The sequence below is a fragment of the Pygocentrus nattereri genome, chromosome 13 (assembly GCF_015220715.1).
Source record: "Pygocentrus nattereri isolate fPygNat1 chromosome 13, fPygNat1.pri, whole genome shotgun sequence".
In the NCBI taxonomy this organism is placed as follows: domain Eukaryota; kingdom Metazoa; phylum Chordata; class Actinopteri; order Characiformes; family Serrasalmidae; genus Pygocentrus; species Pygocentrus nattereri.
This window is the reverse complement of record NC_051223.1, coordinates 36,584,185-36,599,687: the sequence shown is the minus strand read 5'-3', so window position 1 is coordinate 36,599,687 and position 15,503 is coordinate 36,584,185. Positions and strand designations below refer to the sequence as shown.

The following is a 15,503-nucleotide window of genomic DNA, read 5'->3' as shown; positions in this document are numbered from 1 at the left end:
GAACTAAACATGCCACAGAAAATGTTCAGCTGGCCGCCGTTTGTTTGTGAATCTAGTGGTGTAAATAAACTTTCACCTTTCTGGCTTTATGCAAGAAAACATCTACTTTGTGGTGCATATCCTGTGTGAACTGAATTGAATTCAAAGATCTGAGAAAGTGATGTAAAATTTGGTTTTGCTGGTTTTGATTAATCCACCGTCTGTGTCACAACGCACCCCCATTATTAGTCCCATGGAGGGGCTGCTGTCTGAGTAGCCCACAGGTTTCAGCGAGAATTTCCGCAGAAACGATAAAGTGCCAAATTGTAAAACAAAAACTCCTGGGATTTGTGCAATATTACTTATTTACCACATGAACTTTACCTCATTTTTAGTGTTTTTAGTGTATACCCTTTTTAATACCTGCTTTTTAATAGTATTTTATATGAAACCCTTTTAAAAACATGAGGACAAACAAAAAGAATAAAACCTCTGGGCTGATGAAGCGAGTTTAAAACCATACCTGGATGTAAAAGACAAAAGTCATGGAGAAATAGCCTCCAGCCTCGTGTCTGCCTGCACAAACATCTGCGTGACCCCAAAATCACAGAACGGGGGGGGGGGGTAGCATCACACATGGCACCAGCAGCTGTAGCTTGATAATAATTCTCACCTTTACACTGGAAAATTCCACCTAAATACACCTCTAATACATCCATCTCATAAAACAAAGGCATTTCGCTTCATATTGTACCGTTTTTTAACATTTTTAAACTATTTTACTGGAAACCAAAGTTTCTCCGACCTCTCTCCTGCAGTGCTCTCAGCCAACTGAGCAGAGGGTGGCAGATGCAACCGGTACAGCAGTAGCTTCGCCCACATGAGGAAAACGGAGAAAAATAAAATACAATGAAATAATAATTAAATAATTAAAAAAGTATATATATAAATGTTTTAAACACATTTTCTGCCCAACACAACTCAGGATAATTTCCAACACATCAAATACGAAGATTTTGTGTGAAAAATAAATTCAATTAAATCCGTTACATATGGATTAAGAATGGGATGTCAGTCAAGGACATCTTCAGACCTCAGAGTCAGAAAGACATCATTCATCAAGCTAAAGGAGAAAAACCAGCGTCATGTCTCAGATCTGGTGAAACTGAACATCAGACCAGACGCAGGCCTGGTCGAGCACAGACTGGGTCATATAACCTAGAGGACTATTGTGTCTCTCGATATAAATGGCAGTGTAACATTTTCACAGCTTTTTCTGAGGCTGTTTGGTCAGAAGCTGTACACTCAGCTTTACTGGTGACCCTGCAGACCACTCAGCTGTCTGCTCGTGTGAGCCACCAGCCAATTGCGCCGCAGAAGGCGGGGTTACCCGGAGAACGGGTGGGATACTCTGTGATCACGTGGTTGCAGTATGCTGTCCCTTTGAACCCCAGGTGGGGGCGCTAATTTATAACTGCGCCAATAAGCACAGCCGCTAAAGCGGAGAGGAAGAAGAGCCGCCCTCAGAGCAGCGGAGCTGATCTACGGTCAGTTTTTCTGACCACCGCCGGCCTGAAAACTGCAGAACCTGATCTGAGGTCAGTCCTGTGACTGCGCGCTGAGAGACACAGGAGCTGCTCAGCTGAAGGTAAAAATCTCAACGCTGGTTTTGGTTCTTGTGTTTTGGTACAGCGGGTGTAAAACGTACAGCATTAATTAATGAATATTCGCAGTAATTTCTGATCTTATCTGAGCAGTTTGGTTCCTAAAGCCTTTACAGTCTTACAGGCTTTACAGCCTTTACATCTTTTATAGTCATTAAAGCCTTTACAGTTTTACAGCCTTTACATCCTTTACAGTCATTACAGCCTTTACATCTTTTACAGTCATTACAGCCTTTACAGTTTTACAGCCTTTACATCCTTTACAGTCATTACAGCCTTTACATCTTTTACAGTCATTACAGCCTTTACATCTTTTACAGTCATTACATCCTTTACAGTCATTACAGTCTTTACATCTTTTACAGTCATTACAGCCTTTACATCCTTTACAGTCATTACAGCCTTTACAGTTTTACAGCCTTTACATCCTTTACAGTCATTACAGCCTTTACATCCTTTACAGTCATTACAGCCTTTACATCTTTTACAGTCATTACAGCCTTTACATCCTTTACAGTCATTACAGCCTTTATAGTTTTACAGCCTTTACATCCTTTACAGTCATTACAGCCTTTACATCTTTTACAGTCATTACAGCCTTTACATCCTTTACAGTCATTACAGCCTTTATAGTTTTACAGCCTTTACATCCTTTATAGTTTTACAGCCTTTACATCCTTTACAGTCATTACAGCCTTTACATCTTTTACAGTCATTACAGCCTTTGCAGTTTTACAGCCTTTACATCCTTTACAGTCTTACAGCCTTTACATCCTTTCCAGTCATTACAGCCTTTACAGTTTTACAGCCTTTACTTCCTTTACAGTCATTACAGCCTTTACATCTTTTACAGTCATTACAGCCTTTACAGTTTTACAGCATTTACAGTTTTACATCCTTTACAGTTTTACAGCCTTTACATACTTTACATACTTTACAGTCTATAATCCTTTACAGTCTTACAGCCTTTACATCCTTTACAGTTTTACAGCCTTTACATCCTTTACAGTTTTAATGCCTTTACATCCTTTACAGTCTTACATCCATTACAGTCTATACAGTCTTACATCCTTTACAGTCTATACATTCTTACAGTCATTACATCCTTTACAGACTTACAACCTTTACAGTCTTTACAGACTTTACATCGTTTATAGTATTACATCCTTTACAGTCTTTATATCCTTTATAGTCTTACAGTCTTTACAGCCTTTACATCCTTTATAGTCTTACATCCTTTACAGCCTTTACATCCTTTACATTCTTTACAGCCTTTATATCATTTACAGTCTTTAGTCTTTACAGCCTTTACATCCTTTACAGTCTTACAGACTTTACATCCTTTACAAGAGTTTACATCTTTTACAGCCTTTACATCCTTTACAGCGTTACAACCTTTACATTCTTTACATCCTTTACAGCCTTTACATCCTTCACAGCGTTACAACCTTTACATTCTTTACATCCTTTACAGTCTTACAGCCTTTACAGCCTTTACATCCTTTACAGTATTACAGTCTTGCAGCCTTTACATCCTTTACAGTCTTACAGGCTTTACAGCGTTTACAGTATTTACAGCCTTTACAGCTTTTATAGTCTTTAGTCTTTATATCCTTTACAACTTTTTTACTCTTTACAGCATTTACATCCTTTACAGCTTTTGTATTCTTTACAGCTTTGTATTCTTTACAGAATATACAGTCTTTATATCCGTTACGGCTTTTATAGTCTTTACAGCCTTTACACTGTTTACATCCTTACAGTCTTTACATCCTTTACATCCTTACAGCCTTTACATCCTTTACAGCCTTTTATAGTCTTTGCAGTTTTTTATAGTTTTTACATCCTTTACAGTCTTTCAGTCTTTACTGTTTTTTTTCTGAGTCAGTTCAGGTTCGTCTTTTAAACATGTTTTTTAACCTTTAATTCTGTTCAAAATTTCGACGTTTTTAGGCTCTACACTTCTGTTTTTTTCTCTGTCTTTCTTTGTTTTTATTTTTATTCCTATGCATTTTTGAATTGTTGAGAAACAGGAATGTTTTTAGAGGTTTTGCTTCATTCCTTTCACTGTATCAGGCTTCTTGAATATTTTAAAACTGTTATTTTCTTATGAGCTGCATATTTCTGAAGCTCTGAAATGTAGATCTACTGTTTATGATGCAGATGTTGAACCTCCTTTATGACTATAAATAACAATACGTAGCAGTGTAGCATAGCATCATATCCTTATTGTAATATCGCTGTTGTTGGGACAAAACCTCGTATCTCCAGAATGGTAACTTTTCAGGAGAAGGAAAAATCCTACTTTACTTTTAATGTAAGTCAGTGGATCCAGAGTTTTTTCCAAGTAGTTCTAGGCCGTTTCTTCTGGTCCATTAATTATAACGTACACACAGTGTAAATGGCAACAGGCACTTTCACATTGTCAAAAACTGAAAAGTGACAAAAATGGAGATACAAGGTTTTGTTCCAACAGCAGCAACATCCAGATGAACAGAGCGATTATAATTGCAATCAATGATTTTCCCTTTTAAGTGTTTAGCTTTTATATGTAGCTAAGTAGAAGATCACAGTTGGTGTAACAGGGCATGGAATCATGCAATTTAAGATGAAGCTCTCGATGCCGGAACATCTGGAGAACTGGACATGTTCAACAGGCTGGAGCAGATGCTCCTTAAAAATACTGTTTATAAAATACTGTTTACAAACAAACAAACAGTGGGGGCAGAAAAAATGTTGAATACAGAGCGTGTATTGTGTTTTTCTTTCTTCTCTGCAGTCTTGTTTATTAATCAAATAAGATGCAGTGTGTGATCGTATGATACACAGTACAGTAATGGTTGCTTCATATTAAAAATAAAAAGCCAACAGTTTAAATAAGAAACATCAGTGATGGCAACAATCAGTAATTATCAATATTAATACCAAAAGTAACACAGAGCATGTTAACTACTTATGTGAGCCAACAACATTAACTTACTGTTGTAAGTGTAGCTTTGTTTAGGGTTTTTGCTCTGTTAAGACACAGTCTCACACAAAATTATAGAAAAATGGAAAAATGTTCAATTTTTTAATAACTGAAAACATTAAACACAACTTTTCAATCTTATTTTTGCTGTACAGGAAACTGGAGCTGATCCAGTGGGAGGCATGGCTTATCAGTCTGGATGGTTATGGTGTTGATTTGATCAGAAGATGCTGGATGTGATGTGGGAGGTAATTTCAGAATGAATGAGACATAACATTCTGACCACCTCCTCGTGTCTGCGCTCACTGACCATTTTATCAGCTCCACTTACTGTATAGCTGCACTTTGTAGTTCTACAGTTACAGACTGTAGTCCATCTGTTTCTCTGATACTCTGTTACCCTGTTCTTCAGTGGTCAGGACCCCCATGGACCCTCACAGAGCAGGTGCTATTTGGGCGGTGGGTCATTCTCAGCACTGCAGTGACACTGACGCAGTGGTGGTGTGTCACCACTGAGGTCTGAGTGGATCATACAGTGCAGCTATACAGTAAGTGGAGCTGATAAACTGGACAATGAGCGTAGAAACGAGGAGGTGGTCATCATGTTATGCCTGATTGGTGTATATTGATCTACCGGAGTGATATCACCGTCATCATTGTTATTTTTTGCCATCAAGTCAATTCGGACTCCTGCTGACCAAGCAGACAGTGTTTCTCCAGAACGTTCTGTCTCCTATTTTGGTCTTCAGGCTTCTGAATTGCTCGTTCGTGATTCCTCTGAATCTTGTTGTTTTATTCTACTGTGTGTAATTGTTTCAAAGGCATCGACATTTTTCCAGTCTGGCTTGTTTATTGTCCATAAAGAACCACAGAGAAGACCACAGCCTGGACAGTTCTGACTTTCATGTGTGTCGCAGATCTTCTCAAGCTCCTTCATCCTCATTCTGCTCAGAGCTGATCTGAGTGCTGGATCCTCTGTTAGTAATGACAGATTTCGAGCTGTCCACCATCTCCACGTCACCCACATCAGTGCTAAAGTTGGCAGACTTACCTTTTTTTTTCATACTGACCTGAAGAACCATCTTTTCACTCTGCTCTTGATCTTTCTTTGTGATGATGAGTGTCGTCTCATCTGCAAATTGAATTTAATTGATGTATTTTCCACGAGTCTGTTATGTTTTACAGTATAAGTACTGGAAGGTTTGGGAACTTTGTGAGTTAGCCTGATGACCAGTACCATACCAAAGCAATGGTCACAAGCCCTTCTCCTGGAGATCTACTTTCCTGCAGAGTTAAGTTCCAGCTTGTCTCTAATGAGCTGCCCCGCTCCTGAATGTATCTGATCCAGCCAATTGAACTTAGGACGAGGTTGATTGGCTGGAGTAAGTGTGGTTGGAACTAGACTCCACAGGAAAGTAGATGTCCAGCACCAGGGTTGGAGGCTCCCACCTCATCGTAAAAATCTTATTTAATATATTGAAATTATTTACATGCTTATAAGAAGATCAAGAGAAATTAAGTCAACTGTAAAATCAGTAAAGTACATCATGAAATTGGAAAAATACATGAAAGGTAATGAAAAGGTAGTGGTTATGAAACGATGGCCGATGCTCCATCATCTTCCTTCAGTCCTACTTCTCTCACTGTATGTTCTTCTCTCACTGTACGTTCTTCTCGGTCAGCGTAGAGATGCTTGATTAGAACAGTGAGATGCTCTGATCAGCTGCGATGTTTCCATTTCTAGATGTTCCTCTAACTTTCCTGAATCCTGCCTGCATGTCTGCGGTAATATGGAACAATTTCTCTTTAGCATAAGTTTACTGCCTTTTGATAAAAGGTCAAATAAAATGATCAATATATGATTGAAAAGTGGATTTATCATCTTTTAAATCATCCATCCATCCATTTTCTAAACCGCTTCTCCATCAGGGCCGCGGGGGGGTGCTGGAGCCTATCCCAGCAGTCTTCGGGCGGAAGGCAGGATACATTTTTCCTACTTTCTCCCAGACGAGTTGTGTGAAAATCTGAAGCGACCACATCTTTTCAATCTGCCACTAACTTAATGTCATTGGGCAGCTGAACAAACAGGAGAACGCTGACCGCCAGTTCTGTTACATCAGCTAACAGCCATCATATTTTTCAAAGTTGTTCAAGTATTTAATACCTTTTTAATGAGATTTCCTCACAACACATTTGTTTCCTGCGGCTTTGTTTTGGTTGCAGCTCCACATCAGGCTACAGCAGCAGTCTGCGGTTGGTTATTCTGCGCGTCATTCAAATAGCTGTGATTGGCAGACTTGGCAGTTTTAGTCAAGATTAAGCATCAAAATACGCCAGACTCTGACGGTAGGAGACTGACTTGCGAGCCTAGAGTGCATCCTGTTCAGTGCTGACAGTACAGGCTGGCTGTGGCTGTGTGATGCTGTAGTTTTCCTGCTATGAAAAACTGTTGTTTACTTATGATTTTATTCTTTATTTTGGTTGAAATGAATGAAACACTGCTCACATTATTGTTGCATGTCTTTCTTCCAGAATGGAATGACCTCCTCTCACCGGTCTTCTTGTGGTCTCCAGTGTCCATTTCTCTACACAGTTTTGCCACCAACATACCTGCAAATGGAGTACGTCACACTGCTGCTATCGCGAGAGATTAAATGTGAGAATATGGAATCCATAATAAGCTTCGGTACTCAGCAAACGTCCTCTGGTGCTTTCTACAGCAACACACCTCACGGCCACCTGCAGGAGAGTTCTGGAAAAGAGAAAACTCATCACTGCTTAGAATGCGGGAAGAGCTTCACTCAACGGCATCACCTTCAGGTGCATCAGCGCATTCACACTGGAGAGAAGCCGCATCGGTGCTCTGAGTGCGGCAAGAGCTTCCAAAAACAGAATCATCTCCGAATACACCTGCGTGTTCACACGGGCGAGAAGCCGTTTGAGTGCTCGGAATGCAGGAAGAGCTTTGCGGTTCGGAGCAGTCTACGAAGACACCAGCGTGTTCACACCGGAGAAAAGCCGTATCAGTGTTCAGAATGTGGGAAGAGCTTCAGTGAGAGAAGTAACCTCCAAACTCATGAGCGCATTCACACTGGAGAAAAACCGTATTACTGCTCCGAGTGCGGCAAGAGCTTCACCACGCTGAACCATCTCCAACTCCACCAGCGCATCCACACCGGAGAGAGACCATATCGCTGCTCAGACTGCGGGAAGAGCTTCACTGATGGATGTAATTTAAAAGCCCACCAGAGAATCCACACCGGAGAGAGACCGTACAACTGCTCCGAATGTGGGCGGAGTTTCACTGACCGATGTAACCTCAAAGCCCATCAGCGCGTTCACACGGGAGAGAAACCGTATCACTGCTCGGAATGCGGGAAGAGCTTTCGGCAACTGAACGGTCTCCAGAAACACCAGCGCATCCACACAGGAGAGAAACCGTATTACTGCTCAGACTGTGGGCGGAGCTTCAGATATTCTTTAAAGCGTCACAAGTGCACCGAGAGGGAGAGAACAAAACCACAGTTCTCTCAAATGACAGACTAAAATTGCGTTTCGCAGCACTTGTCGTGTTTATGTTGGCTGTTCCAGACTGCAGCTGGTCTGCAGACTGACCAAACATTAGAACAGGGGTGTCCAGTGTTGGCCACAAAGGGACGGTGTGGCTACAGGTTTTAAGATTAAGTTTCACGTCCTCAATCTAAGCACACTTGCCCAGAGTGGTGGGCAGTCCTATCTGCAGCGCCCGGTTAGCAGTTGGGGGTTAGGTGTCTTGCTCAAGGGCACTTCAGTCACGTACTGTCAGCTCAGGAGATCAAACGAACGACCTTCTGGTCACAGGGCTGGTTCCCTAACCTCCAGCCCACAACTGCCCCCTTTTCACTCCAAACAATCCAAAGTACATCTGATTCTACTTGTTTAATCAGTTGGTCTTAGTCTTGAAGCATTTCAACAGGTGACCTCCTGCTCTGTTGGAGTGAAGACCCAAATTTTTGTTTTGGTGTTGCTGTATTCCAGGGCTGCTCAGTCCTGGAGATCTGCCACTTGGCAGAGTTTAGCTCCACGCCTGAACTACACCACTTGATCCAGGTAATGAAGGCCTTCAGGGGCATCTGGACATTAGAAACAGGTGTGCTGGACCTGAACTCCCCAGGCTGATGGATCAGTCCTGCTATACTCAGGACTCAGGGACAGTCGGCACTGTGGGTCATACCTGATGTACTGAGCGCTTGGAACATATTAAGGAAACCGCGCTGAAATACCTCACCTCATATCTTGTGGTATGTGTCCACTGCATGCAAATGTCTCTCTGCCAAGTGAAATAAAGAACAGAAAATGAGGAACAACTGCAGCACAGAGGAATCAGCTCGGTCTTCTTCTGTCTTAAAGCATGGGTTAAATATTTAATATCCATATTGTAGCCAAGTCTTGTTATAACGTTTGGGTTTATTTTGGATCTTGATTTAGGACCTTGATCTTGACCCAAATATGTGGCAAGAAAGCATCCTCCCACCATTACACCCCCACCGCTACACCCCCACCACAGCTTCAGCTGTTTGCACAAGGCAGGTTCGCTTCTTGGATGTAGACGGTTGATGCCAGAGTCTGCCTCTTCCATCTGCATGAGGCAGCAGACATCCAGACTCATCAGACCAGACCGTGCTTCTCTGCCCTTCAGCTGTCCAGTTTGGGTGAACCTGTGTCCACTGAAGCCTGTTCTTGGCCGACGGGAGTGGACGCCGATGTGGTCTTCTCCTGATGTAGCACAGTTGCCTCAACGACGTGTTCTGCCTTTACAGACGCCTTACTGATCACTACTGTTGTAAAAGAAGTTCTGTAATGTTTCTATCAAATCTAACAGGTCTGGTCATTCTTCGTTGACCTCTCATCCACAGATCTGCCACTCGCTGTGGTGGCTATGATGGTTGAGAGTGAAAATCTCAATTCAGCAGTTTCTGAAATAATAAACCACCAACAATAACAGCAAACTCACTCACTCAGATCAGTTTTGTCTCCATTCTGACGATTGATATGAGCATTAACTGAAGCCCCGACCCGCTGACCCATGGTCTACAGGATTTAATGAATTAAGCTGCTGCCATGTGATTGGTTGATGGTGTACAGGTGACCAGTCACTCTTGGAGATATTTCTGTTCTTTATACCTTTTAAAAAACCTGCTTGGTCAAAAGAGAACTAATCAGACCAATCCATTTTTTGTGAATCTGCTAACTGTAACTACTGCAATGGCTAATGTGATGATGTGGTGACTATGGTGATCCTCATTTCCGGTGTGGTGGTTCCCCCATGCTGAGCTGGTCCGGCTGGTGCCACAGATTCTGCTACATTGGCTTAAGTTTGCTAATATCACTGTATGAAATAAGAGCTTAAATATAATAATGTGTTATGGTAATATCAGTGTTTCACTGATAGTCTCTTACTGTCGAAGTTAAACAGAACCTCCGAGGATCAGATGACGTCTCAGCAGGGAGACCACCACAGTCACCTTTACCGCAATGTTCTCATTAATGTGAACTTTTTAATAAATGTGTCCTTTTCAAAGTGTTTTCAGAACGGAAATGTGTTTGGTTATTGAAAAACATTATTCTTTTATTATAATCGTAAGTAATTAAGTAAGTTCAAATCTGTACAAAAGCAAAAAATACCACTTTGCAGTTGGCAGACTAGACAGAACGATGCCCGTGAGATTAACTTGCTAGATTTAATCAAATTTCATGTTCTTAATCTAAAAATGGGTGTTTAGCTGAATTATGTTTTTTTATAGTAGTATTATTAAACTTATTTAAAGTTACACTATATTTCCAAAAGTATTCAGTCACCCATCTAAATCATTGAATTCAGGTGTCAATCACTTCCATGGCCACAGGTGTATAAAGCCGAGCCCCTAGGCCTGCAGACTGCTTCTACAGACATTAGTGAAAGAATGGGTCGCTCTCAGGAGCTCAGTGAATTCCAGCATGGTACCGTGATCGGACGCCACCTGTGCAGCAAGTCCAGTCGTGAAATTTCCTCACTGCTAAATATTCCACAGTCAACTGTCAGTGGGATTATAACAAAGTGGAAGTGATTGGGAACGACAGCAACTCAGCCACGAAATGGTCGGCAACGTAAAACGACAGAGTGGTCAGCGGATGCTGAGGGGCATAGTGCGCAGAGGTCACCTACTTTCTGCAGAGTCAATCACTACAGACCTCCAAACTTCATGTGGCCTTCAGATCAGCTCAAGAACAGCATAGAGAGCTTCATGGAATGGGTTTCCATGGCCGAGCAGCTGCATCCAAGCCTTACATCACCAAGCGCAATGCAAAGCGTGGAATGCAGTGGTGTAAAGCGCCGCCACTGGACTCTAGAGCACTGGAGACGAGTTCTCTGGAGTGACCAATCACGCTTCTCCATCTGGCAATCCAATGAAGTCTGGGTTTGGCGGTTGCCAGGAAACAGTAATTGTCTGGCTGCACTGTGCCAAGTGTAAAGTTTGGTGGAGGGGGGATCATGGTGTGGGGTTGTTTTTCAGGAGTTGGGCCCCTTAGTTCCAGTGAAAGGAACTCTTAAAGCTTCAGCACCAAGAGATTTTGGACAATTTCATGCTCCCAACTTTGTGGGAACAGTTTGGGGACGGCCCCTTCCTGCTCCAACATGACTGCGCACCAGTGCACAAAGCAGGTCCATAAAGACATGGATGAGTGAGTTTGGTGTAGAAGAACTTGACTGGCCTGCACAGAGTCCTGACCTCAACCCCATAGAACACCTTTGGGATGAATTAGAGCGGAGACTGTGAGCCAGGCCTTCTCGTCCAACATCAGCGTCTGACCTCACAAATGCACTTCTGGAAGAGTTTCTATAAACACTCCTAACCCTTGTGGAAAGCCTTCCCAGAAGAGTTGAAGCTGTTATAGCTGCAAAGGGTGAGCTGACATCATATTAAACCCTATGGATTAAGAATGGGATCTCACTCAAGTTCATATGCATGTGAAGGCAGACGAGCGAATACTTTTGGCAATACAGTGTATTTCAAATAAAAAAAAAGTTCATTTCATTAATGTGTTATTAACAATGACTAAAACAATTAAAATGATCTAAAGTTGTTCTGTAATTTCACTCTGGACTGCGTGGGATCAGCAAACTAAACAAACTGGACAGACAAAGTAGAAGATAAATTCCAAAATCTCTAATTAAAATTCACAATAACAGTTTTGGACTGTTTGGTTAAGGAGTTCAGTCAGCATTGCTTCTTTCAACTGTGTAAGAAGATCAAAGGAGAATGAGAGAAGCAAATCATGACTGACTGACCTGCTAACAGACCAAACACAGATCCTCCTTTCATGTCTGTAGAGCTGGACAAGTTCAGTCTCTGGTCAGTCATTGTAAGCAAATCACCGGTTTGCCAAGCGGAGGATAAAAGGCACATGCAGTACATTCTGTAGAGACTGAAAGGACGTCGTGTTTCATGAAAGCTCTGTGATGTTTCTTTGATGGTGTCACACATCTGAACCCTCTCTATCTTTTGATGCATTTGTAGCTATTGTGGTGAGGATTTTCTGACCCTCGTAGTCATGTGAAACACCCCTTGTGGTGAAATTATATAGGGACATTCGGTGGAGCAGCTACTTGGAGGCTTTTCTGTACTTCATGCTCTAAAATCTAAGGAAACATGAAGATCAGCACGAGGACCAAACGAGTCCAAATCTACTGAAACTCCACCTCAGAGACTTCGTCACATGTCTAACTTCACAGAAGTAAATTTGTATTTACTGCTCAGTTCCACTAAAGCAGCACAAAATCTGACAGCCAGAGGTGGACGAAGTACACAAATCATGTACCCAAGTTAAAGTAGAGACCCCCAAGGTAAAATATTCCTCCAGTAAAAGTAGAAGTTCCTCCCTTTAGACCTCCACATGAGTAAAAGTACTAAAGTATTTACCTTCAAATGTACTTAAGTATAAAGTAAAAGTACTAAAAGAGTCATTCTGGCTCTGATGTCCTGTTATCATTTTTATAACCAGACTGGCTTCATGAACTCATTTCAGGTGAAAGTCCTCCAGCGTCTCTCTTGGTAAACCAGTCTTTTAATAGAACGTCATTAATTAGTGACGCTGACGTCTATTAAAATGATCAGAAGCACAAAACACTGAAGGTAAACAGTTTCCATCAGGGAGAACCGAGTGGCTCTGAAATCACTTTTTACACACAAGCAAAGTTTCAGTTTCAGATTTATTTACAACTTAGTTCCAAGTTTAAGTTGAATAAAAACTGGCTTTAAACTCAGGATCACAGATGAGCTCCTTTACTATGTTGATCTGTAGGCGTCTGTTCATAAACATAAACCAGCCCAAACTCATTTACTATAAAATGAAATGGTGTTTGTAGAAATTCAGAAAAAAGCCGCGTCAGTCTCGACTGCATATGTGGACATATTTCTATATTGTGCTCTATTTACACAAAGTTAGGTTAGTTCATCATTTATGTTGAACAGACTCTCCCAAAGTTTTACGCTGCTGCGCTGACGTTGAACCGTGTGCTGCACTGGGTCGGTATGACCAACAGGTCAAAACCAGCTCTAAACAAAGTGACCGCTGGGCCCTGATTGGTGCTCTGGCTTTGCGCTTCTTTCGTTTTGACATGTGACGTTTTTATACACACAGAAACCAAAAGGAACGACAGATTTCTCAAAATGTAGGAGGAAAAAGTCGGATATTAGACTCTGAAATGTAGTGGAGTGAAAGGAAAAAGTCGCCCAGAAATGGAGAAACTTCAGTACAGATACACCAAAAATACTAAAGTACAGAAACTAATTACATTTACTGAGTTACTGTCCAGCACTGCTGACAGGTGTTTCATCTGATTCCAGCTGCGGAAGCTCTGATCTGTGTTCATGGGCACAAAAGCAACATTAACGCAATGATTTCATTAAAACAGCCATGAAAGAGATTTTCTTCTGCATTGATTTATTTAAAATACATTTTTAAATCAATATCACATTCTGTTGAGGCATCAGGACATTATTAATAAAACCTCTTTCGTCTTTGAGACTGCAGAGCTGCACAGACAGACGCTGCTCCTTTCCGAAAACAAAACAAATCAGAAATAAGGCCTTAAGATCTCGAGAATCCTGAACGCTGCACAGTGTCCGTTTTTGTTTGGCCACTTTTTGTTCGGTTTAAACTGCAAATAAAACACATTAGACAAACAGAACCAGACAAAAGAGAAGAAAGGTTTACAATAACGTTTGTACAAATTCATACCGGTCATGTGCTGCGTTGAGTTCTAGCTTTCAGGTGTGTCCTCGGAACCTTTAAATGATTCTTACAGCATCTTCTAACAGATTATTACGCTACAGTAAAGAGCAGATTGAGCAGCAGATTCTTCCTGCAAAAAGCATCGCAAATCTATATCAATGTGTTTCATGTTCCTTGTAATGAGAATCATCAAACATGTTGATCAGATTTGCAAACAGAACCTCATATCTGAGTGAGGTCATCCAGAGGAACCATCTCATTGCAGGTCATTTAGTTTTGCTTCAAAAGGGTTCTCTGAATGATGCCACAGATGAACCACGTTTGGTTCCCTAAACCACTACATTCAAAAGGTTCACATGAGTTCCTTACCAGTTTGAGGGTTCTTCCTAGAAACTTTCCATTAAGCGACGGTTGTTTAAACTTAAATGTTCACAAAATATTTCTCCAAAGAACCTCATAATGGATGATTCTTCGGAGATCAATTTTTAAGGCATCATACATAGAACCCTTTAGGCATCTTTATTTTTAAGTGTGTTCTTATAATAAAACAACGTTACCCGCCTGTGGAGAACGTTTCTCTACAGAACGACTAAAAACAATAAACATATATTCCAACATCCTTATAGACTCTCCAGTGAGAAATATTATTCAATTAAAATATTAAATATAGATGCTAGATTACAAATGATTTCAATCACAAAGCTGTGATTTCTTGTGACGTTCGTCTGTTTTCAGTGTTTTTAAAAGCCAAACTTCAGTTCTTATGCGCCAGCTTCTTATCGGCATTTTCAGTTCCACCTTAAATGGTAAACAGGCAACAGCTGCATCATTTAAGGTGGAACTGGAAGTTCTGATAAGAAGCCGATTTCAGCCTCGTGGTGTCTGTGTTGATACGTTCTGGTTGTACTTTGTGTTTTGAGGTGTGTTTTTTCACAGATAGTAATTACAATTAAGTCACTTTTAACTTGAAACACATCACCTGACACTCACCCCCCCCAGGACCCACCCACCCCAACACCCGTGTTCCTACATTACAGTGAGCTTCATTCACAGCACATAATACAGACGAGAATCTAAAGTGGCTTTTTCTTCACAACCATCAACACGCACTGACACTCAGTTCACCTTCAGCTTCACATCAACATGCTGAAAACATCAAAGTGTGGCTTTCTTCATTTACCAAACCAGCAAATCACGACACACATTAAAGAGACAAATTGAACCTGATTCAGTTCGACGTTAAAGCTGATACTGAGAAAGTTTCCCTCTTTAAATCTGCGTTAGTGATTCAGAGCCATATTCTGCACAAGGAAGAAAAACTCACCTAACAAGGAACCAACAGAACATACGGTTCTGGTTCTAGGTCATTTTCACCTGCTGGAACTGCCACGATAGCCCTGATTAATCGTTATTAATTTATTTGTGTTTTTGGTCATTTTATGGCACAAAGCAGCGCCGCACTGCGCTAATATCTACAGAGTTAGAGCAGAAACTCAGATTCTCAGAAACTGAGAGACAGAAACTCTGCGGAGGCAGAAACACTCAAGACTGATGGACGAACAGCATTCATTCCTGCTGATGAGCCTCTGAACACTGAGGTAAAGTCTGTTGAGGCTGTTTTTCATTATTATTTATTA

General features: G+C 41.2%; 1 protein-coding gene across 1 annotated transcript; it reads left to right on the top strand.

Moving 5' to 3' along the window:
• The first annotated feature begins 1,293 nt into the window (after positions 1-1,293).
• On the top strand, positions 1,294-10,183 carry LOC108437894 (zinc finger protein 239-like). The gene is made up of 3 exons (XM_017715318.2): positions 1,294-1,627; positions 4,767-4,859; positions 7,144-10,183. The coding sequence occupies exons 2-3, from the start codon at positions 4,839-4,841 to the stop codon at positions 8,155-8,157; spliced, it is 1,035 nt and encodes a 344-aa protein (XP_017570807.1). The 5' UTR covers positions 1,294-1,627; positions 4,767-4,838; the 3' UTR covers positions 8,158-10,183.
• Positions 10,184-15,503: the final 5,320 nt, after the last annotated feature.